The sequence below is a fragment of the Dunckerocampus dactyliophorus genome, chromosome 2 (genome assembly GCF_027744805.1).
Source record: "Dunckerocampus dactyliophorus isolate RoL2022-P2 chromosome 2, RoL_Ddac_1.1, whole genome shotgun sequence".
Taxonomy (NCBI): domain Eukaryota; kingdom Metazoa; phylum Chordata; class Actinopteri; order Syngnathiformes; family Syngnathidae; genus Dunckerocampus; species Dunckerocampus dactyliophorus.
Window position 1 is genome coordinate 49822503 of NC_072820.1, and position 24018 is coordinate 49846520.

At 44.2% G+C, this 24018-nt stretch overlaps 1 protein-coding gene across 10 annotated transcripts in view; it reads left to right on the forward strand.

Annotated features, from left to right (window-relative positions):
• ctnnd2b (catenin (cadherin-associated protein), delta 2b) overlaps nucleotides 1-24018 on the forward strand; it is a 181691-nt gene that overhangs the window by 131104 nt on the left and 26569 nt on the right. For all 10 annotated transcript variants that reach the window (XM_054762548.1, XM_054762565.1, XM_054762582.1 and 7 more), the window contains 3 exons: nucleotides 8032-8164; nucleotides 11978-12191; nucleotides 21335-21521. In XM_054762548.1, coding sequence (XP_054618523.1) covers nucleotides 8032-8164; nucleotides 11978-12191; nucleotides 21335-21521 — 534 coding nt within the window. The remainder of the gene's footprint in view (nucleotides 1-8031; nucleotides 8165-11977; nucleotides 12192-21334; nucleotides 21522-24018) is intronic.

Consider the following 24018-nt stretch of genomic DNA (forward strand, 5'->3'; position numbering starts at 1 on the left):
TGCCACCCATTCCACTTCAGAGACACCGGGTTCTACCGCTCCAAAGCAGCTTCAAGTGGCAGCGCACCCCCAGCAGCACCATCTGACTCTTCTTCGCTCCTCCTCTCATCATCTGCGGCCCGCCTCTGCTGGGCCCCTACGGGCGCATCCCTCTGAGCCGCAGATGATGCACATGATGATGTTAATGATGCTTAGCTTCTTCGCGTAATGAAGTCAAGGATTACAAACTAGGGATGCTCTGATTGATCGGCCAATGATCAATATGGGCCAATTTCCGTGGAAAAGCACATGATCGACATATGCCGATAAATGCCGATCACCTCTGGCAAGCACTATTGCAGCCTGCGGTCTGTCGCGATCCCTATGTGCAGTGTAGTGTTTTGCTCTCGTCTTGGAGAAGCATCCCCCGCCCACTTTGTCCCCCTTATACGGCAACCCTGGCCAATAGCACTCATCATGAATAAGATTGGAATCGGCATAAAACCCTGATCAGAGCATCCCTAGTGGAAACTGAACACACCAAAGGAAACAGGAGGAAACAAAACAAAAGTACAACACAGGAAGCGTGAAAAAAAGAAATAAACTCAAGTATGGACAAAACCGGAACAGGTCGGGTTTGCTGAAGTTAAACCTTGCCATCTCCATTCTAGTTCATCCCACAGGTGTTTTTGGCCTTGGGGTGAGGGTTCTGTGCAATTCCTCTTGCAGCAAAGTCACCCAAGCAAGGCTTAATATACCTTGCTTTTTGCACTGCTGCATATGGAGCAGAAAAGGGCCTTCTCCCACGCTGTTCCCCCAAAGTTGAACTGCTTTTCCCCCAAAGTTGAACACATATAGTTGTCCAAACATTTTTTTCTATGATGAGGAATTAAGAAATTAAGGGGTCTAGTCCAGCTAATGATCGGTTAATTTAATAAAAAAGTGCGTCTGGATACTCAACTTTTTTCCTTCATGACATGGCGTCTGAGTGATGAAGAGGAGTCCCAGAAGATGGAGGCGGTAGTAGAACAAAATCGTTTAGCACCCTCCAGGAGCTAACAATGAAGAAGATATTTGAATTAGAGAGGGAGATAACAGATCAACAGAAGGAGATAACAGGGAATCTCAGATTCACGGAAGGAGATGACTAAATGAATCTCAGATCGAGTGAAGGAGATAAGTTCTCAGACGGACAAAAAGAGAATTCAGAGTAACGGACTTAAAACAAGACTGTTGATGAATGAATGAATGACCGAAGGAAGCAGACTTGGACCACCAACTACAAAATATTCACCGGAAAAAGTCAAAGTACTTGCCATGAAAGACATCAAGGAACTGGACATAAAATAAAGATCATATCAACCGGACTGTCATGGAGACGCTGTCACAACGGCCGCTATCTTCAACTCTTTGAAGACTGGATTAAGGCATGGAAACTCACCATAAACTAATTTTTGTACGTGGGGACCTCAACATTGATCTCCTGTTTGCCTCACATTGAGAGAAGGAAGCCTCCCCCGCCTCTCGTCAATATGCCTTGCGCACTTACAAAATGCATTTTAACACTAGTTTCACTTTTGCGTCTCACAGCAACTACGGTGGGTTCAAGGACCGCGGAGGAAAGTGCGAAACCTCAATGCTTTACAAAAAAAACATTTCAAAACATAAAGACTTATACATGTAAAAGGTGGGAGCTTTTATTAACAGTGGAACGTGTACACTGTACCTTTTACCTGGCTTAAAATGTTTTTCTATAAATTATTGCCAATTTAGGGGGAAGGAGATGTGTATTACTGCGGAACAAATGGCCTATTTTGGAAGAAAAAAATGTTTTCAGAGAATTTGCGGGAGCTGAATCGCAAATATATGTACATCTTCGTGTAAAATGTTATTAAATGTTGTAAAACTACGGATAATGTTCCATCTCCACCTCATATTGGACTTAAAGTGCAGAAATATCATGACAGCCACGATCAGAAAGTGTTTTTACACATGATGGGGAAGGAAAACATATAAAATTAATTCTACAAGTCCGTTGGACTTTCACCGAGAAAAAAAATCCAGACCTAATTTGACCGTAGTTGGAAAAGCATCCATGTAGTGTTTGACCTTGTTCTTGTGTTCAGATGTTGTAAATACTTGTGATACTTGTGTAGGCGAGTCATTATCTGGGCTTGCTGGCTGCCAGCGATCGCTTGCCCCTTCATTCATTCTAATTGTTGAAACCCACAACACGCTCCCTCACCCGTGACTACATTCATGAGCGTAATAAAGACGTGTTATTTTGGAAGCAGCTCACAAAGTCATGGAAATTGCAGTAAAACAGAAGTGATGCAGCAAACAAACGGGTCGTGATTTGAATGCATAGTGTGAGCGCAGGTCAGCGGGGGACCAGGAGAGGGTGGGGGAATCGCACCTGAGTCCAGCACGGTAGCAATTTCCTGGCGTGAGGACGCCCTCAGTTCTTCTTTTATCTGGATGTGCAGCATAACTTATCTGGTTCTTCCTCGGCTCGTGTGCCAGCCCCTCAAGTACTTATTGTTTGTTCACCGTGTTTCCGCAAATAGAGGGCACCAATCTAAAAGACCTTGTCTCAAGCTTCTCTCCCTCTTTTTTTTCTGTAATTACCCAAGCTGGTAGACTCACTCATCTTTCCAGACAATTACCATTTCTCTGTGGACTTTTATGGTGGCTAAGCAGAGCAGAGGAGAAACAAAAAGTGGGTACTTGCAAAACCAACCTGGTGACAAATGAATGAAAAGACCAGGCTTTTGTAAGGCAGGAGTGTGGGCAAACAGCAGTAAGGCAGGAAAGCAGCAGGAGGTCTGGAGGAAACCCGGTTCTTTTTACTAACTCGAGTTCTTATGAGTCACTCAATGAAGTGAATCAGATACTCGATTCACTCAAGTCACTTGTCACAGGGCATATGCGCAGAAACTCTCACATCAGCAACGTCCGAGCTGTAGATGCTAGTCAAACAAACGTGCGTCAGTGAAACTTGAGTCTTCCTCGACCACTTGTGAAACTCGAGTCTTCCTTGAGCACCCGTGAATCACAAAAACTCGAGTCTTCCTCAATCACCATGAGTCAGTGAAACCGGAGTCTTCGTCAAGCACCCGTCAGTCAGTGAAAACAGCATCTACGTCGAGCACCCGTGAGTCAGAGAAACTCGAGTCTTTCTCGAGCACCTGTGAGTCAGCAAAACTTGAGTCTGTGTTGAGCACCCGTGAGTCAGTGAAATCGAAGTCTTCGCCAAGCACCCGTGAGTCACGAGTGTCCGTCGAGTGTCCGTGAGTCAATGAAACTTGAGTCTTTCTTGAGCCTCCGTGACTTGGTGAAACTGGAATCTTCATTGAGCACTCGTGAGGCAGTGGAACTCAAGTCTTCGTCAAGCATCCATCAGTCATTGAAACTCCAGTCTTCGTTGAGCACCCATGAGTCACAAGTGTGCGCCGAGTACCTGTGAGTCAATGAACCTCAAGACTTTGCAGAGCACCCTTGAATCAGTGAAACTCGATTCTTGTCCAGGACCCATGACTCAGTAAAACTTGATTCTTCACCAAGCATCCATGACTCAGTAAAACTCAATTCTTTGTCGAACATCCGTGAGACAGTGAAACGGAAGTCTTCATCCGGTACCTGTGAGTCACTGAAACACGAGTCTTTGTCGAGCTCTCTTCAGTCATTGAAACTCCACTCATCATCGAGCACCCGTGAGTCACAAGTGACCGTCGAGTACCTGTGAGTCAATAAACTTCATGTCTACGCCGATTACCCGTGAGTCAGGGAAAATTTAATCTTTGTCGAGCACCCGTCAGTCATTGAAACTCCAGTGATCGTCGAGCACCCTTGAGTCACTGGTGGCCGTCAAGAACCTGTGAGTCAATTAACCTCAAGTCTTTGTTTGAAGTCTTTTGAGCAGTCTGCGTCAGTGAAACTCAATTCTTGCCCAGGATCTGTGACTCAGTAAAATTTGATTCTTTGCCGAGCACCCTTGAGTCAGAAAAACTCGATTCTTCGTCCAGCATCCGTGAGACGGTGAAACTGAAGTCTTCGTCCAGCACCCGTGAGTCAGTGAAACGTGACTTTAAACTGAGCACCCGTGAGTCAGTGAAACTCTATTCTTGTCCAGGATCCGTGATTCAGTAAGACTCAGTAAGATTCGTCGCTGAGCACCCGTCAGTCATTGAAACTCCAGTCTTCATCGAGCACCCGTGAGTCATTTTCAGCATGCTCATCTTTTACACCGCTGTCTGTGTTTGTTAATCTAAAATCAAATGACTGCGTAACGTTAATTAAATGATAATGTCCACTGGATGATCGTCCAATCATCCGCACAGACGCCGTTGGTGCTACTTTTTAATGAAATGTAACACACACACACCAAACAAGCACAAACACATCTGCCTGCTTCCCCAGCCCTCACATTTGATGCCTTATTAGACAATTAACCCACACAATGACCTGCACGGGTAGGCTATGTCATGTCTGATTATATTTACAGAAGGCGGTGCTGCTGCACTGTTTAGGTTGTGTTCATGTAGTGGCTGTCTGACTGTGTGTTTCCATTCGAACGGGCGTGAAGTAAGGTGGCAAAACTAACAGTGAAGGGAGTATTAGAAACAGACGGCAGAAAAGTAAGCATGACAGACACGGATACTTTTATTCGCAGCCACGGATGAACAAGCTTTTGAATTTATAGTCTTTGGTGATTTTCTTTCATCCTTTTGGCCTATTATGACATTTGGCGGCAAAAGCTATCTAATTCCACGTCCTCTGTGCTGCAGTTGATGGATGAATCTGAATGCAAGTGTGTGTACGCGCACAAGCGCCAATGTGCCAGCAGGGTTATGCTTTCCTTTGTGTGTGTGTCGGCGCTTGATGTCAGCGTGCTCTGCCCCAAGCTGCATTCCAAAGTTTGTCTGCCGGTGTATTGGTGCATTTATATCTGTGGCTCAGGTTTTCAAATGTGTTTGTGTGCGAGTCCAAGGAGACGTTACTCTCTTGCTGCATTCGGAATAAGATGCATCAAAGTCAAACTTTAAGGAAAAGTGCACTTTTTGGGGAATTTTGCCCAGCATCCACAATTCTTATGTGAGACATGAACGCATGTCTTCCTCTTTTCTGTGCGTTCTAAAGATATAAGAACAGATAAAAAGAGGCAGGTAATTAATGCACATAATGGGGCACACCTATCCTGCTAGAAAGGCTGCTATTAAAAACACTCCCAAAAAGCTCCAGCAAGGTTACTACGCCCGTAACGCAATTCTTCGGTGTAACAATGTTAATAACAATAATAACTCAATGATGGCAAGACATTGCCATCAAAACAGAAACGAGCAGGAGAGGCGAGAGCGTCGAAAATGTCCTGAACATGTTGGTTTGATGTTGGAAAAGCTGGAATGAATGGAGAAATCCAGACGTTGAAAGAACTCTTAAAAGAAAAGGAAGTAGTGCTACAAAATTGGAACGTGGTACATGGTCAGGTTGAAAGCCCCGATTGAGTGGAATGGTTGGAATTGGTTGAGAAATGAGCCAATGGTGAAGGCTGGAAAAATGGCCCGTTCATTTTCAATGGGTAAAATGTTTTTGGAAAATCAGGGAATGTTTTGAAATATCTGAATATATAAATAACTATATAAATATAATATATAAATAACCCAATGAGCGAAAGAATTTGATGTTTTAATGGTTTGAATCGCTTGAAAAATGACGGAGGAGTGAGAGGGCTAAGAAATGAGAAGCGGATTTAGCGTAAAATGAACATTTTTGCCATGCGGAAAACACAGGTGGCCTGAACGTGCTGACGGTGTTGAACAGTTTGATGTTGGAATGGCTTGAATCGGTTGAGCAACGTGACAGCAGAAACCAACTGATATGGCTTGGCAGAAATCTGGACGTTGAAAGGAATCTTCGAAGTAGAGGAAATAGCGAAAAAAAAAAAAATTTTGCAATGTTGTGGAATTTTGGAATACCCGAATAGACAGCAAACTATCCCGAAATGGGCTGAACAACTCGATGCTGGAATGGTTTGAATCGGTTGAAAAAGGTGGAGTTAGAGGACGTCGGAATAAGACAAAACAACGCACCTGGTTAGAATTTTATAAGAAGCATTCACACAATAACAATGTCACTGGAGCTTGGTTGATGTGCAGGTCACATTATGTAAATGGAGCGTTTTTTTGGAAGTTTGTTCAGAAGGTTTCATAGACATTCCTTCATTACGTGCATTCTTAGCTGCCTCTTTTTATCTGATTTTATACCCTTTAAGAGTCAACTATCTTTCAAATGTCAGACGCATTTAAATCAAACTCAAATCAAATATTAAAACTCCTACAAGCTGGAGTATCAAAAGTATTACAAAGAAGTATTACAAATCCATTTTAGTCACTTGGTACTGAGAAAGAGGGTACTTTTATCTATGTCAATTATTGATAAGTCTCCCTGGGACGCTTGTCAATATCTGATAAACCTCCATCCCTTTCTTCCACGCCACTCTCTCATGTGTCTTTGGCTTCCTTCTCTCTTGCGACATTGTTCGCACATTCATCATTTGTGATTCTTCTATCACATACACACCCTTTCAAGGTTGTGCAGGTTGTGCACTTTGCGAGTGTGTACATGAGTGTTTGTGTGTTTGAATGTGTGCGCCTAAAGCATACCTTTAGGCAATAGCCATGATTGTCCCGGTTGCAGATGCAGAAACCAAAGTAAATGAGGCAAAGGGAAGAAAAGTCGCACTTGCATCATTCATGTGGACTTTGTCTCTGACTTTGCAGAAGTGTTTGCCCCCTTCCTGATTTCTTAGATTTTTGCATGTTTGTCACACTTACATGTTTCAGATCATCAAACAAATTAGTCAATCACAACGTAATTGAACACAAAATGCAGTTTTTAAATGAAACTTTTTATTATTAAAGGAGAAAAAAAAATCCAAAGAGACCCGGCCCTGTGTGAAAAAGTGATTGCCCCCTTGTTGAAACATAACTTAACTGAAATTAACTGACATCTATCAGTGTGGAAAAGGTTATAAAGCCATTTCAAAAGCTTTGGGACTCCAGCCAACCAAAGTGAGAGCCATTATCCACAAATGGCCAAAACATGGAGCCGTGGTGAACCTTCCCAGGAGTGGCCGGCCAACCAAAATGACCCCAAGAGCGCAGCGACGGCTCAGCTGAGAGGTCACAAAAGACCCCACAACAACATCCAAAGAACTACAGGCCTCACTTGCCTCAGTTAAGGTCAGAGTTCATGACTCCACCATAAGAAAGACACTGGGCAAAAACGGAAAAGTCCCAAGTCGAAAAAAACTGCTGAACAAAAAGAACATTAAGGCTTGTCTCAATTTTGACCGAAAACGTCTTGATGATCCCCAAGACCTTTGGGAAAATATTCAAAAGTTGAACTTTTTAGAAGATGTGTGTCCCATTAATTGCGGAAGAAAAAGAAAACACTCTTAAATAAAATACAGTGCAATATGAATAAAATCCAATAAAATAAAAAAGAATACAACATTAACAGGATTTGCACAGGTTGGGTACTGTAGAGCTGGATGGCGTGTGGAATGAATGAAGTCCTGTAGCGTTCACTGTCGGAACGGAACTGGAGGAGTCTGTTTGAGAATGAGCTCCGCCGACCCTCTATTGTCCGATGGAGTGGGTGGGTGTGAGTGCCGATAACCTGTTCGGCTTTCCGCATGAGTTTGTCCATCCGGTTTATATCATTTTTGCTGGTGCTGCTCCCCCAACAGACGACAGCAAAGTACAGGGCACTGGTAGAAGATCTCCAGCAGCTTGCTGAACACACTGAAAGACCTAAGCGTCCTCAGGAAGTAGAGTCTGCTCATGCCCATCTTGTAGACTGCATGCCTGTTGTCCTTCTTATGATAAAAGTACTTTTTATGTACAGTTTTTTCATCCTTCATCTGTTCTTCATTTTATTTCTGCCTCATTCTTTCAGAGGTGCATTATGGTTGCAGATTTAACACACATGAGCACTCAAAAGAGAGCAATGCCCACACATGTCAAATATTGTCTCTATGTGTCTCTGCAGGGAGTTTGGTTGGAGAGATCCAGAGCTGCCGGAGGTGATCCAAATGTTGCAGCATCAGTTCCCATCGGTCCAGTCAAACGCTGCCGCCTACCTCCAGCACCTCTGCTTTGGAGACAACAAGATCAAGTCTGAGGTATTCAACCCTTCGCCAGCTGTCTTTTTTTTTTCTTTTCTTTTCTTTTCTGCTGCGTTCAACTTGTCTTTTCACAGGACTGTCGTTAACCACTCAGCAGTCCTCCAAAGACCAAGCAAGCACTCAGCAGGGTTCCTGTGTTTTATATTTAGAGAGGCTTGATCCGTGCCCGCATGCCAGCTGCAATTGCTTAATGACAGAGGTTTGTGGGAGTGCACGCAAGATTGAGGATTTGGGCAAGACTCCATCTGACAGGCTTTGTGCCTTTGAGTTGTAATGTGTGTCAAAATGGTGGCCCCCCCCCGCCCCATCGTCACAAATGTCCAAGCAGAACACATATCCGGCACACACTCGCACAGTGTCGCTCATCCTTTTGCAAGAGCTTTTTTTGTTAGCAATTCCACTTTTCCAACAGAGAAATGAAATGTTTCACTGATAACTTCGGATTTTGGATTGTAATCCTCAAATGTAGTCCAGCGCAAAGCATGTCCAGGATATTTACCGTGATGTACCGTCAAGCCCAAGCAGACAAAATGTGACATAGAATCTCGATTCAAAGGACAGCAATACAAGTCGGCAGAAAAGAGGGATCCTATGAGTAAAAGTTGGATGTGCAAAGCTTGGTTATAATAATCCTAGAAATCCACTAATCTCTTTTATCAGCCGATATGTAAGTAAACCCCTCCAGTCCAAGACAGGAAATTACAGACTTTGAATTTAATCTTTCATCCAAATAATGAATAATATCACTCAGAAGCAAAGTGATGTCATTTTTTAATATAATACCTTGCCCTGGAAGAATTCATATGCGGCCGTCTCTCCTCACTTCCAATTTTGCGGCTTCGCTCTATCACGGTTTTTCAAAAATACACTAATTAATAAATCATGTTGTTTTGTAGTTGAATACGTCCTATTATTAGTCAACACATATCCACATTTAAGCTAATTTTACATATTGTTTGCCTAGATGAAGCATGTTCAAGCATAAAAATGGTTAAATTAAGTAAAATACAAATATTCAGGCATGTAGAAGACGTATTCAAAGACATTGAGAATGATTTGTAGTATTCTACACTGGTCACTAGATGTCAGTACTGTTACTGACACACTAACGCCAGACTTGATCGCCGCCGGAACAACAGATTTTTATTGCAGGTTTGAATGATCAGAATCAGAATCAGCTTCATTGGCCAAGTATGCTTAGACATACAAGGAATTGGACTTTGGTTAATTAGCTCTCACTGTACATACACACAGACACTTAGGAAATAAATAAATAAATAAATAAAAAGCAATTCAAGAGTAACATTGACGTGTGCAAATGGATAATTATATAATGACATGATCTGCATTTATACAAAAAGACAGTATTTACATGAACGAAAACAGGATTTACATTCAAGTAATTATTATTTTTTGGGTCAGCAGTGATGTGTTCAGATGTTGATCAGAGTGACAGCCTGCGGGAAGGAACTCTCTCTGTGCCTGCTTGCTTTGGCGTTTGAACAGTTTGTGTCCGAGGTGTGAGGTGTCTGCAGTGTTGCTTGCTGGCCCTGGACCGATATAGGTCAAATGCGGAGTCAATTTACAACAGCTTGTCACAGACTAAGCCTATCGATGCCAGCATGTGTGATCGCTCACGTTTCGATCGACTTTTCTACCCTCTTTGTGTACACATTTTGCCTGGCTCTCACTTTGTGCTGAGAGGTAGCTCACAACAGGCACAAAAATCCCGAATAAAATATGGCCAACTGTTGCGGCTGTAAGCCACTCCAAGCTAAAACTCAACTCTTAGCCCCCAACGTCACTTCCTGTCTGCCCGCCACTCAGCTCCCCTAGGGAACACTTTTATAGCAACACACACAAGTATTATTCTCTTAAATGGCTTATTTACTGTTATTATGTCTACTATTTTGCGTAATAGAAGTGTAAAGGTGACTATAGGGGTGTTTGCCAGAACCTCTTCGAGGCCAACCGAAAGTCGTGCTCCATGACCTCACCGAACTCCTCCCACACCCGAGTTTTTGCCTTGATCACCGCCGAAGCCGCGTGCCGCTTGGCCTGCCGGTACAGCTGCTTCAGGAGTCCCACAAGCCATCCATGCTCGATAGGACTCCTTCTTCAGCTTGACGGCAGCCCTGACCTTTGGTGTCCACCATTGGGTTCGGGGCTTGCCGCCACGACTGGCACCGACCGCCTTGCAGCCGCAGCTCCGATCGGCTGCCTCAGCAATGGGGGCACGGAATAGAGCCCACTCGGACTCAACATCCTCGTCCTCAACGAGTATCAACTCATTACTGTATTTACGCTCACATTTCGACAAAACTAGACACAGTAGATATCAGACTAGAGCTGTCCTATCTAGTCCAGTTCAGGATATCAGACTACAGCTGTCCTATCTAGTCTTAAGAATGAAAGATGCTTGACCAAGACAGCATGTCATACGTACTGAAAAGTATCCACTCCATTACTGTCATTGGTCTATCAACTTTGAAAACAAAACTAGGTAGATATCGGACTAGAGCTGTGCTATCTGGTCTTGACCATAAACTGATGAAGCCTGATCAGATGAGAGGCGAAATGTATTCTAAGACAACCAGAACAATCCAGTTTGGTGTCTAGTCCAGTTCTGGATATCAGACTACAGCTGTCCTATCTAGTCTTAAGAATGAAAGGTGCTTGACCAAGACAGCAGGTCATACGTCCTACAAATCATGCACATTATTACTCTCGTTGGTCCATCAATTTTTCAAACAAACTAGATATAGATATCGGATTATAGTCATAGAGCATGAACTGATGAAGCCTGCTCAGATGAGAGGCTAAACATCTAAACAAGACCACCTGAACAGTCCATCAGCGATCGATTCAATGCCTTGAGAATACAATGACCTGGATGAATGACAGTATTCACAGGCAAGCCCATTTATATATATATATATATATATATATGTTCCCGGAAGCGCACCTTCAGATTAGTTCCACCCCGTGTACTTGGCAACCAGGTACTGACCGTAGTTGTCACATATTGTAATGCATCTGAATAAAGCATCGTTATGTAACTGAGAAAAAGTAGAACACATTGCATGCATAATATTGTTTAATATTGTTATAGAAGGCCTCCCCCCAAGCTATGTGAGGCACCTATTAAAGCTTGTAACGCATTTAATGGACATTTGACTTTCTACAGTAAGAACAATAATAATAAGTAATTCTTAATAGCCCGAGACAAATAAAAGCCATTATTTTTGTGCTTCCTTTTCAAGTGCTGTAAATGGGGTGTGACTAAAGACACTGTTGAAAACGTGAAGGTGTTTTCATGTAATCAAATGTTAATGCTCAGCTTAAAGGATTAGGAAACCCAATAGTTAAGCCATTATTCTAGCTGTCTTGGAACAATTTGTCTTTTGTTTTCACTGCGAGCAGGTGGGGAACCCAGACTAAACCAAGAAGAGCGCAACGGAGGATGTAGTCTGGCAATAAACTATTGTTACACGCTACACACTAACCTCCGACACGAAGTCACAAAATCAAAGGTAGTGCAACCATTGGAACATCTCTTTGTGGGAGTTTGCAGGTTCTCCTTTGCTTGCATTGGTTTTCTTCAGGCATTCCGGCATTCTTCCACATCACAAAAACATGCATGTGAGGCTGATACTGGAATTTGTCCACAGGCGTGAATGTGAGTGTGAATGATTGTTTGTCAGGTGGTATGAGAAGCACCGGTTGGGTGGTTTAATCCACCCCGAATTCAACAGGGTAATACATTTTACACTTCTTCATGAATATCCTACCTTCCTCTTTTGACCTCAGATTCGGCAACAGGGAGGCATCCAGCTCCTGGTGGACCTGCTGGACCACCGCATGACTGACGTACACCGCAGCGCCTGTGGAGCTCTGCGAAACCTCGTCTACGGGAAGGCCAATGATGACAACAAGATCGCACTTAAGAACTGCGGAGGAATTCCGGCTCTGGTCCGACTACTCCGGAAGACCACAGATGTGGAGATCCGTGAGCTCCTAACAGGTAAAACGCAACATTTTACACGTTGTCTACGACATTCCTTCATTCTTTGATAAAAATGAGTATAGCTTTCCGAGGTTGAAGATGTCTCTATGTGTGGCATGGGCCGGGTATTCCCTCTATTTGGATTTTGATGGAAGTTAACTGGAAAAAAATTGTGACAAATGATTTTGTGCGACTCACAGTTCATCAGTCTCATGCGTATGAACGCTCTCTGATTTGTTGCTGATGGCAACACACTGTGCCTTGTGTTCCATGTCAACACACAATATGTAAGTTGTCATTCTTAGCCGGCTGAAGTCTCCAGAGATGACAGACTTCAATGTAATTAAAACATTATCAGCAATGTTTTCCATTTCTCGCTATTCCCAGCAGACAATTATTAAAATACTTCCGCTTCTAGGACGTAGAAAGACAACAGAGTTATATATAAAAGACCACACTTGTTTAAACTGGTCCACATCCTTCGGGGTTTGTTCAAGTCTAGGAATACAACGGGAAAATGAATTATTCTTTGTGACATCTCTGCTGTCTTATAAGGAGCCTGTTATTTGCAGACTTGATCCCAAAGTAAAACGACTTGGTGTAAAAAACCTTGATGGCATGCGAAGAGGTCGGACGTTTTTTGTACTGCATCACCATCTCAGCAGGGATTTTGGTCCACTCCTCTTTACAGATACTCTCCAATTCCTGAAGATTGTGTCGCTTGGTAACTCAAAATGTAAACTCCCACCCCAGATTTGCAACGGGATTAAGTTCTTGAGTAGGTTTGGGTATCGCTTACATATTATCCAACACCGGTGCCAGATCAGTACTTTTGAAACGGTGATGGTGCTTAGAAGGTGCCCAACGTGGAAGTTCAACAGAATAGTAATTGAATTGTTCAGTAATAGAAATAAAATGGTAACTCGGTCGTAAATTTACTAATATGAAAAAAAGAGGGAGCTGTTGGGCAAGGAAGCATTTTGCATCAGCTTCATCCTAAGGGCCACGTACTATGTCTTGCCTACTCCCTCTAACCTCAACCAATGGTGTGGAGAAGATCCAACATGCCCCCTCTGTCCATCTCCAGCCAACCTGAAACACATTCTGGTTGGCTACAAGACAAGCCTGTTACAAGGCCGCCCCCCCCCCCCGGCGACACAACCATGTCCTCAAGGGCCTTGCAGCTACTCTGGGGACCAAAGATCAAAGAGCAACCGCCTCCCTCCTCCACCACTCCAGTCAGCATCTGCAAGAGCGTTTATCCAAGAAGGTTCAACACAAGTCCACACAACATCAGACATCTCGGAGGGGCACACGACAGGAAGTTGGAGGAAAACCTGAACCAAAGGCTCTGTTTTACATCTGAGATTGCCACAACAAACCTCAGACCAGATCTCGTGCACCCTCGGAGGATGCTGTGCAGGAGGCCTTTGAACGCAAGACCCTCAAGTACACCGAGCTGGCAGTCAATGCCGAAAAACGAAGATGGAGAACCAAGGGTTGCCTCGTGGGCAAGTCTACCATCAGGCTGCTTAATTACTTGGGAAGCCATGAAAGCCCTCTTAGGAGCAGCAGAGGAAGCTAGTCGGTGGCTCTTGGTGAAGAGGCGGGACATCTCCTGGGCCCCAAAGTAACATCAGGGTCACAGAAGGGTTGAAAGCAGAGGGGGGAACACCTGGGATGCCAGGTGTTGCTGATGAGTTCTTTGGAGGTGTCGTGGGCCTATCATTAAAACACCAAAGAAAGATCGTGCCCACCTAATGACCCCAATGAGGTTTGAGACCCACCCATGACGTCACCATACATCACCACAGCTGGAGATGACTGATGGATACATCATTCACATTCATGCCTCAGGTATTTATGTTCATTCAGGGCATTGTTCCTCATTTGTCCCATAGGCGGCGGTGGAAACTCTCACAAAGTCGATGAGTACTACATTACCCAGAGGGCTTAGCTCTCTAGGGGAAAACCCGAAGTATGTACACTGTTGTTGAAACGAGCGAGTATTCATGTATGCTTCATGTATCTTTTCCGCTTATCCAAGTGGGCAGCAGCCTAAGCAGGGAAGCCCAGACTTCCTGCTCCCTGGCTACTTCGTCCAGCTCCTCCCAGCGGATCCCGAGGCATTCCCAGGCCAGTTGAGAGACATAGTCTCTCCAAGGTGTTGTGGGTTTTCCCCGAGGCCTCCTACCGGTCAGGTGTGCCCTGAACGCCTCCCCAGGGAGGTGTCTGGGAGGTATCCTGACCAGATGCCCAAGCCACCTCATCTGGCTCCTCTCACCAGAGAGGTGACATTCCACATGCCAAGAGCTAGCTTTTGCAGCCGAGGATCAGACTGCTAAGTTTCCCGCCTTTGGTCGCCACCCAGTTCACTCTGCACCCGACCTCTTTGGCCCCTCTTCGGGCTATGCCCTGCCAGGCCCCATGGGTGCAGGCCCGGCCACCAGACGCTTGCCCGGGGACCTTCATTCGGTCGAGGAAACATTAGGTGCATTATTTTTACTCTTCTTTGGGGTCTGTTGAGTCACTATTTGTCTCTTTGTCTGGTCCCTCCCCCAGGACCTGTTTGTCATGGGTGATCCTATCAGGGGCATGAAAGCCACTGACAACTTAGCTCCTTGGACATGCAAACTCCTCCGCCATGATAAGGTGGTGGCTCAGGAAGGAGCCGCTGTTCACGGTTTGTTAAATAAGCAATAAACATAAAAATGTCTGCCATGATTAGCGATAGCAAACACATAAGGCGCTCTCTATGCTCTTCTTGTTGATGTAAGTAGTGTTAGTTCCTAAGGGCTCTGTGACATCAATGCACCCAGGAAAGAAGTTCCGGTTATGCTTACAATGACCACTTGGTGGTGTAAACATTGCCCCCTTCCGTTACGCTTCCCTAATAAAGACCAACAAGATGATGAACGTCTTTGTGCTGGAGCAGAATGCTTAGGCAAGCACAGATGGCCTAGTCCCAAAATATGATGAATGTATTTCAAGTTTTGGTTGGACCTGCAACTGAACAGCTTCCTGCCATAAGAGCAAAACGCATCAAGTGAACAGGATGTGTTTCCCACGTAAAATAACATTTTAGTATTGCCCTCATGTACACAGAGCACTAAAGCATCATGTATATGCAGCGAAGAGCGTCTAATAAAAGTGTTTTTACCCAGCTGTCATACTCTTAAAGGAGATTACCATTTGAATTAGAGCAGCAATTCAAAGCACAGAGCACAGAAATCCCTCCTGTCACAAATTAATCAGGTGAAGAACTGATCAGACGCTGGCAGAATGTGCTCTATTCTCTCTCAAAGACCCCGAGGAACTAATTCCCTTTGTCTGTCTTTCTCTCGCTCCTTTAACTTCCCTATTCCGCTCTCAGAGGTTAAATTTTTTAATAGCTCACCTCTTCCTATCCTGTGCCTTCCTCCAGTATCATCTCTCTTCCTCATGTGGGCATGTTGAATCAGGATCACAGCGGGGAGGCAAGCTGCCTGGCTAACACATCAACACACACACGCAGCCATGTTGGAAATAATATACAAGAAGAGTCAAAGAGAAGATGATCGCTTTTTTCCAATCTTTCCTCCACCTCTCTGGCTCTGCTCCCTGAACAGAAGAAAATATGAATTTTTGGAAGGCATAAAGCCGGTTTTAAAACAGCCGAAAATCCCTCCACCCCTGCAGATTAGATGCTGCATCCTGCAGGAATTGTGGGCGTCCTTGGGAAACCCCACATTATGATGTCGGTAAAGACGAAGCTAATCCCTTCCAGTCCCGCAGTGGGTACATTCACAATGATGACACAGCATCGCAAGGCCCCCGGGGAGGGGAGGTCAGTCATTTTCTAAAATACTTGAAATGACTTGAGGGGGATCCGTATTCTTTTAAGTAGGTCACATAATATGATGATGCAAGGAAACCCCCAGTTTGAAAGCCAACATGGTGGAAATGTTCACAGTAACACATATGAAACGGAATCAAGAATAATAGCCCATTTTTTCTTGGTGCCACACGAAATTACTGTGATGGTTGGACCTCTGTCAATACATCATAATTCCATCATCTTGCCACAGTGAGTAATTACTTTGGAATTCTACCACCATCCCAGAAATGCCAAACAGAAAAGAACATTTTTACAGCCGTGAGCCAGAACCTCAAGGAACCCATTAAAAGAGAGTAAGAGTGACAACGCAAATCAGCAAGGAAATAAACTCTTTTTAAAGAAAAATGCAACTTTTTGTCTTGTTCGGGCTGCAGCATTTGGAGATCTGGGAGTCATGAGCGAGTCATTCAAAAGTTGTGAGTTTTTTACTGAATGGGGCTCACAGGTACTCATGTCGGTTAACTTGTTCACTTACTCACCCCTGCTACCGTGAGATCTGGTCCTAGTCTCAAATCAACTCTCCTTTCCCCTTCCTGCCCGAGCTGGATCGTGGGTGCTCAGCGATGACTCGACTTTCACTAATGCAAGGGTGCTCCACAAAGACTCAAGGTTCACTGACCCACAGGTGCTTGACGAAAACTTGAGTTTCACTGACTCCTGGGCATTCGACAAAGACTCAAGTTTCACTGACGCACAGGTACTGAAGACTCCACTTTCACTGACTCATGGTTGCTCGAGAAAACCCTCGGTTTCACTGACCCATGGGGGCTTGATGGAGACTTGAGTTTCACTGACTCAGAAGTACTCAACAAAAACTCGAGTTTTGTTGACTGGTGCGTGCAAGACAAAGACTTGACTTTCACTAACTCACCAGTGCTCGATGAAGACTCCAGTTCCACTGACTCACGGGTGCTCGACAGAGACTCACATTTCACTGAAACACAGGTACAGTAGGTGATGAAGACTCCACTTTCACTGACTCACGGGTGCTCGACAAAAACTCGCGTTTCACTGAATCAAAGGTACTTGACGAAGACTCCACTTTCACTGACTCGTGGATGCTCGACAAAGACTCGCATTACACTGACTCACCGGTGCTCAACGTAGACTCCAGTTTCACTGACTCAAGGGTGTTTGACAAAGGCTTGTGTTTCACTGAGTCACAGGTACTTGATGAAGACTCCACTGTCACTGACTCACGGGTGCTTGATGAAGACTCAAGTTTCAGTGACTCGTGGGTACTTCACGAAGACTGAAGTTTCACTGACAACTGTTTTATCCAGATGTTACCACCATCACAACGTAACATATTAAACTGGTATTTCGGATTTTGTTATTAGTTCCTTCCAAAAGGTCCGTCGGAAATTTTTTTTTTTCCCATAGGTGCTTTGTGTTGGACACTCGATTTCCATGATCCAGTTCAGGGCAAACAACAGAGGTGCCCTGCGAGGTGCCCTCTAAGTTAAATTAGTTTTTAAACTAAAATTTGACATTAGACTGCTTATTCAACTGGTTTGATGAGTATGGAAATTATGTAAATCACAGAGAACAGCTTTTTGGAAAAATTGTGTTTATCCATTCAGTGGGGTTCCAGAAGCAATCTGTGCAAAAGCTATTTGAAGCTGCTGGCCGGCCGTCTCTCACTTGTAAGTCATCAGGTGTGAGAATTGTGCTTTTGATTTCCGCTGTATTGTTTTAAAAACAATAGCAATTTAGAATGAGTCACTGAATTGTTTTTCCTTTGACTCCTGTCACCACGGCGAGACTCGAGAAGACCAAAATATGACAATTGCAGTGTTTTTATCATTTTTTTTATCCTGGTATTTTTAAATGAAGTAAGTGGGAACTTGGACCTAAATTGTAGCTCCTAGGTAAGGATGGGTACCTTTCACATTTGAAACAATACAGATGCTCGGTACCCGAGAATCGGTACCAGTACTCAACGGTACCAATTTTCGGTACTTTTGTGTGTGTTTATGTGGTAATAAATGCTCATTTGTTTAATAATAAAATATCAACATTTTAATGGCACATTTATTCTGCATATAAACTTTAACAAATAGATATCAAAACAACAGAAATGGTCGCATTACCGAAATACTTCGGTTTCTGACCCCTCTCGCATTCTTTAGCATTCAATAATCTTTATCCTTAATCAAGGCTGCGACAGTCGAGCGGTTGGGACCAAAAAAGCGGCAAATATTAGTTGCCGCGTCTCCTGTCTTGGAGCTCTTCACGATGTTCATTTTCACTTCCATGGTGACGGCTTTCCTTTTCTTTGGCGCACTGCTACTTGGAAAACATTATGAAGTTCAAAAAGTTAACTAATAAGCAATGTTATTCTTCCTGCGCAGGCACACGCCGTTGTTAGTCTACATTTTTCATTCATTTATGGGAGTAAATGTCATATATACTGCATCTCTGTGGAAACTTGCTGCTAACGTATCAAAATGACAAATGACGGTCCAAGATGCAAAAAGCGTGCCACGAAAACAAAAAAAAGCAATCAATAGGCAGATAAAGAGATTCTATGCGATGATGCAGGAGGAAGAAATGAGATAGTGGCGTGAATGAAAGCCCAAATGAGAGATGGGCTGTGGCTTCAGAGACAAAGAACGCCAGCCAACATGTTCATTTCCCCACTCTCAATGCAGCAGCGCATTTGTAACCTCCTGCTGCCACTCATGATGTAAGGCTGAGGCAATTAACCCCCTTCATCTGTGTGTGTGTGTGTGTGTGTGTGGTAGATCAAAGATAAAAACCCACTCTGCTTTTCTCCTTAAGCAGATGATGTCATACTCTCACCACACTGTCAAAAGGAGGCAGGCACCCATGTCCCGTGTCTATGCACCCATGAACAACATCAGGTCGTTAAAGTCAGGATGTATGTTTAGTGTTGGCGTAACAGCATCAAAAATACACATTCTAATATTGGTTTCCACTAACGGGTAATCGAATTACTCTATTACTATATCAACGATCTGGATGCCGCATCAGTCGCCATTCAGTCGGGTACTCGATACACTTGACTCACTTGTCAAAAAGCGCAGAAACTTACACATGCGTTAGAGGCTTGGCAGCTGAGCTGTAGAATACTCGGCGAGCACCCGTGAGTCTGTGAAATTTGAGCCTTCGTTGAGTACCTGTGAGTTAATTCAAATCTAGTCTTCGTCAACTTGTGAGTCAGTGAAACTCCGGTTTCTGTTGAGTACTCGTGAGTCAGTGAAATTCCAGTTAGCTGCCCAGTTAGCATACCTATGAGTTAGTGAAACTGGAGTCTGCGTCGACCACCCGTGAGTCAGTGAAACTCGAGTTTTCATCGAGCACCTGTGATTCGGTTAAATGCAAGCCTTCATCGAGTACTCGCGAGTTAGTGAAACTCATGTCTTTGTCGGGCACCCGTGAGCTAGTAAATCTCGAGTCTCTGTTGAATTTCTCGAGTACCCGTGAGTCAGTGAAACTCCAATTTTTGTTGAGTACCCGTGAGTCAGTGAAACTGTAGTCTTCAGGAGTATCTGTGATTCAATTAAACTCGAGTCTTCTTCAAGTACTCGTGAGTTAGTAAAACTCCAGTGTTTGTCGAGTGACAATGAGTCAGTGAAACACGAGTCTTTGTTAACCACCCGTGAGTCAGTGAAACTTGAGTCTTCGTCGAGCATCTGTGATTCAGTTCAACTAAAGTCTTCTTTGAGTACCGATGAGTGAGTGAAACTCGATTCTCCATTGAGCACCCACGGGTCAGTAAAACTCGAGTCTTTGTCGGGCACCTGTGCGTCAGTAAAGCTAGAGTCTTTGTCCAGCACCTGTGAGTCAGTAAAATTGTGTCCATTAATGCATAAAAATCTAGCCTTCGCACTTGTGAAACTTGAGTCTTCTTGAGTACTCGCTGAGTACTCATGAGTCAGTGAAACTCCAGTTTCTGTTCCAGCACTCATGAGTCACTCAAACTCCGTTTTTTGTCAAGGACTTGTGAGTCAGTGAAATGAGAGTCTTTGTCGAGCAACTGTGATTCAATTAAACTCGAGTCTTCATCAAGTACTCGTGAGTTAGTGAAAGGCCAGTTTTTGTCGAGTGCCAGTTTGTCAGTGAAACTTTATTCTCCATCGACTATCCGTGAGTCGGGAAACTGGAGTCTGCATCAGGCATCTGTGAGTCAATTAAACTTCGTCAAGTACCTGCAGGTTTGTGAAACTTGTCTTTCTCAAGTACCTGTGAGTCAGTGAAACTCGAGTGTTTGTCGAGTACCCGTGAGTCAGTGAAATTGGAGTCTTTGTCGGGCACCCTTGAATCAGTGAAACTAGAGTCTTCGTCAATTACCCGTGTGAGTCAGTGAAACTCGAGTAATGAACGAGTTCAAAACTTGCACATTTTTTTATACCCCTTTTTGGATATGATGAATTGTGCAAGTGCAAAGCGTGATGTTCCGTGTTCCATGTGCCATGACTTGTGGCTTGTTACTCGTCAAGGCTTACGCACAATTTTGGAAGTCCTGACATGCTATGTTTGTGTTTTGAAAAACCACAGTAGAAGTTTTAGTTTTAATGCAGGAAACACCACAAATAAAAATAACATCCATTCGGAGAGAACAGACCCCCACCGTGGCCGTTGCCCTTGAGATCAAACAAATATAAGGCAGAGACACGATGTGTCACAAATCCTAATTCAATTTCAAGGTTAACCCAAAGCCCAGCACAGCCCATTTTCCTTTTTCAGTCGGAGATGAGGTGAGACAGAAAAAGGTGTGAGCTAATTACTGTCGCATTGACAGCAGCCCAGTCATTTACAACTCTCTTCTGACCACAGACAGGGCTCTCTTACATTGATGTGAAGGTTTGTAATTACAGCTCTAAAGGAGCAGGATAGATAAATGCGGATGTGCGCAGGAATGGACGCATTCAAACATCCACTTATGCATTCTGTAGATAAGGAAGCTGATATTTAACAAAGTGAAGGTCAACAGGAGTTACTGCAGTTGATATCTGCTGTGTTATTCGCCTCTTAAGTGTGCCCGATATGGCACATATACACAGAAAAGCACTGGCCCAAGGGCAAGCCCCTGAGGGACAATTATTGATAACATCATTCAGAAAATGATTGATACAAAAACCTTTTGAGGAAGACTGGGAGTTAAAGTTGACTATGAGACTTGTTATGCATCCTATCAGCAAAAGCATTGGATTAAATAAAATATCCTGTAGTTACTGACTACAGTTCCAGGTAGTTCGTATTTATATGTTGTATCCTTGTCCCCTGAAGCCTTCGTGTCTTCCTTCTTCCTGTGTAGGTGTTTTATGGAACCTCTCATCATGTGACGCCCTGAAGATGCCTATCATCCAGGATGCCCTGGCTGTTCTGACTAATGCTGTGATCATCCCCCACTCCGGCTGGGACACTTCTCCCCACACACAAGAAGACCGCAAATTGCATCTTCACTCCTCCCAAGTCCTCCGCAATGCCACCGGCTGCCTCCGGTCAGTGTCTCTGTGTCTGTGTCATGTTCTGGTATTTACACAATGACTACGTTACTGTACGGAAACCCGGGAAATGTCCCTTTCCATCGGGAGAGATATGTGATCAGGGGCTGTACAAGTCTGTCACAACCCGAGTGGGCAAGTGCCTTGCTCAAAGAAACTTCAGCAGTCTCAGCAGCCGTCCCTCATCAAGTCCAGACCTACAGTAGAATGGGTCTTGGACCAGTCCAAAGTCCGGAGTGCTAACCATTACCCCACAGAGCCACAGCTGAAGTGAGTGAAACGAAACAGAGACCCTTTTATCAAGTGATTTGGAGCAAGCCTGTTAAGAAACCACAGGTTCCACAGAGATATGAGTTCATATTGCTGGGTTCAAATTCCAGGTGCTAACCATTGCACCATGGGACCACATGTCAGGTGCCGAATATAGAGTGACAAAACAGAGGGGTTTCTTTGACTCTACAGTGAAATAGTGTGTGTTATCAAACACAGGATTCACTCGTTTCAAAGTCCAGAGTGCGAACCATTATCCCACGGAGCCACGACTGAAGTGTAGAATACAGAGGGAAACAAAACCGAGGGACGTTTTTCTCAAGTGATTTGGTGCAAGCGTGCACTCACAAGACTTTACTAAGAAATCACAGGTAGCACCAAGATTTGAGTTCAGATCGCTGGATTGAAATTGTAGGTGCTAACCCTTGCACCAAGGAACCACGTGGCAGATGTACAATACAGAGCGACAAAACAGAGGGGTTTCTTTGACACCAAAATGGTGTGTGTTAAAAACCACAGGTTGCTTCGACATTTAAACTCAGACTCAAAGTCCAGAGCGCTAACCATTACCCCATGGTAAAATCACAAATTGAAGTCAATGCTCTCAATTGTTTGGTCGATACTAAACGGTGTTACTTCCCAATACCATGAAGCATCAAGTCAATATACTATATTCTGCGTTTTGGATTAATGTGAAGGCTTCATGCTTTGAGGCTGAGCTGGAAGGCTTGGTTGTAGTAGCGCTTGCTATATTTATATACTATGTTGTGTGTTCTTCTGTGCCAGTCACAGCAAAAATATCCTCTCGTCCTGTAGTATGAGAGTATATTTAGATGCTGTGTTGTCTGCCTTTTTAGCGCTGGGATATGACAGACTTAGTTGCGTTTAACATGACTCACTGTTTGGCTTGAGAATGGTGGCGGCACTTTGTTTACTCGCTTGGAAGTCTGAATGAGAGCAGCACTGTTACATGTTGTTTTTGGCTCTGCGCTCTCAAGTAGGTTAGGTTTGGGTGACAAAACGAAGGTTTTAGGTTTAATAACGACGTGTACGATGTGGGCTTCTATCATCATAAAATGATCGTGAATTGTGCACTTGTTTACTAATTTAGGTGCCCGCTTTTTGCAGGGATTATCATTTGGCACCACTAGCGAATGGCGAAAAAACTGATAGCTAGTAATTGATACATAATTGATACTGATCTAGGTATTACAACAGTCACTTCTATTGCAAATGTTGACCTGAAATCGGAGGAGAAGATTCATTGTATCCCGGTTCGCTGGCAGTTCAGCAGAGTCCACTGCCGAAGGGCAGGTGGTCTCCTTTGATGCCGACTCCCTGGTCGTGGATGTAGTGATGGATACTCCAGCTTCCAGGATGCCGCCAGCCATGCATCTGTCGACAGGTCCCAAGGGATGAAACTAAGCAGCTCTTGTGCTGCCTTGTTGTAAGGACGGTGGGATTTGCCAGCAATGTAGAAAGGCTGCCAGGATACCCACGTCCTGGTTTAGGCCATCTTCCATCGCTTCCCGTGGCGGTTGTTATATCAAAATGGCCAGGTTGTTGGCGTAGCCATATTTCGGGCATGTTGCCTCTGGTGGGTCATGGATGTAGATGCTGAACACCATGGGAGGGAGGACAGACCCGTGTGGAACGCCGTTCCTCAGCCTCCCAAGCCTGCTGCGTGGTCCATTGTACACATCAACTGCTACTTGTTTCCAACCTAATGTGAACTATTCATTGCAAAAGTACCGCCTCTTCGTATAAGATGCAGGTTAGGCTGGAGTTGCATGCAATGTTAGATTGTATTCGGGCCAAGTTGTGCATCTGCATTAGTGTGTTGTGTTGCAGAGCAAAAGCTTTTTTGCGCATCAGCGGCTAAGCTTCCAATTCATCTTTCTTATGCCTTGTTAGGGAATGCGGCCAGTCTGATTAAAGATGGAATATTTCATGGCAGGTTTGGTATATCGCTGGCCACCTGCTCCCCCTTGTCCCTTCCCTCTCCTGTTTTTCTCTCCCTCTAGTCGCATTTCGACCCTCCTGTCTGCCATCGTGTTTCAATCAAGCCTGTGGTTCGCTACTTGTCTTGGGATATGACGCACAGAGAAGGAGCCTTCCGAGCAGAATTCAAGTTGCAAAAGTCAAGTAGTGATAGCAAACAATGTACTGTTGTTTTGACTGTGATGTGTGTATACTGTATAGTACTGGTACACGAGCACATGGC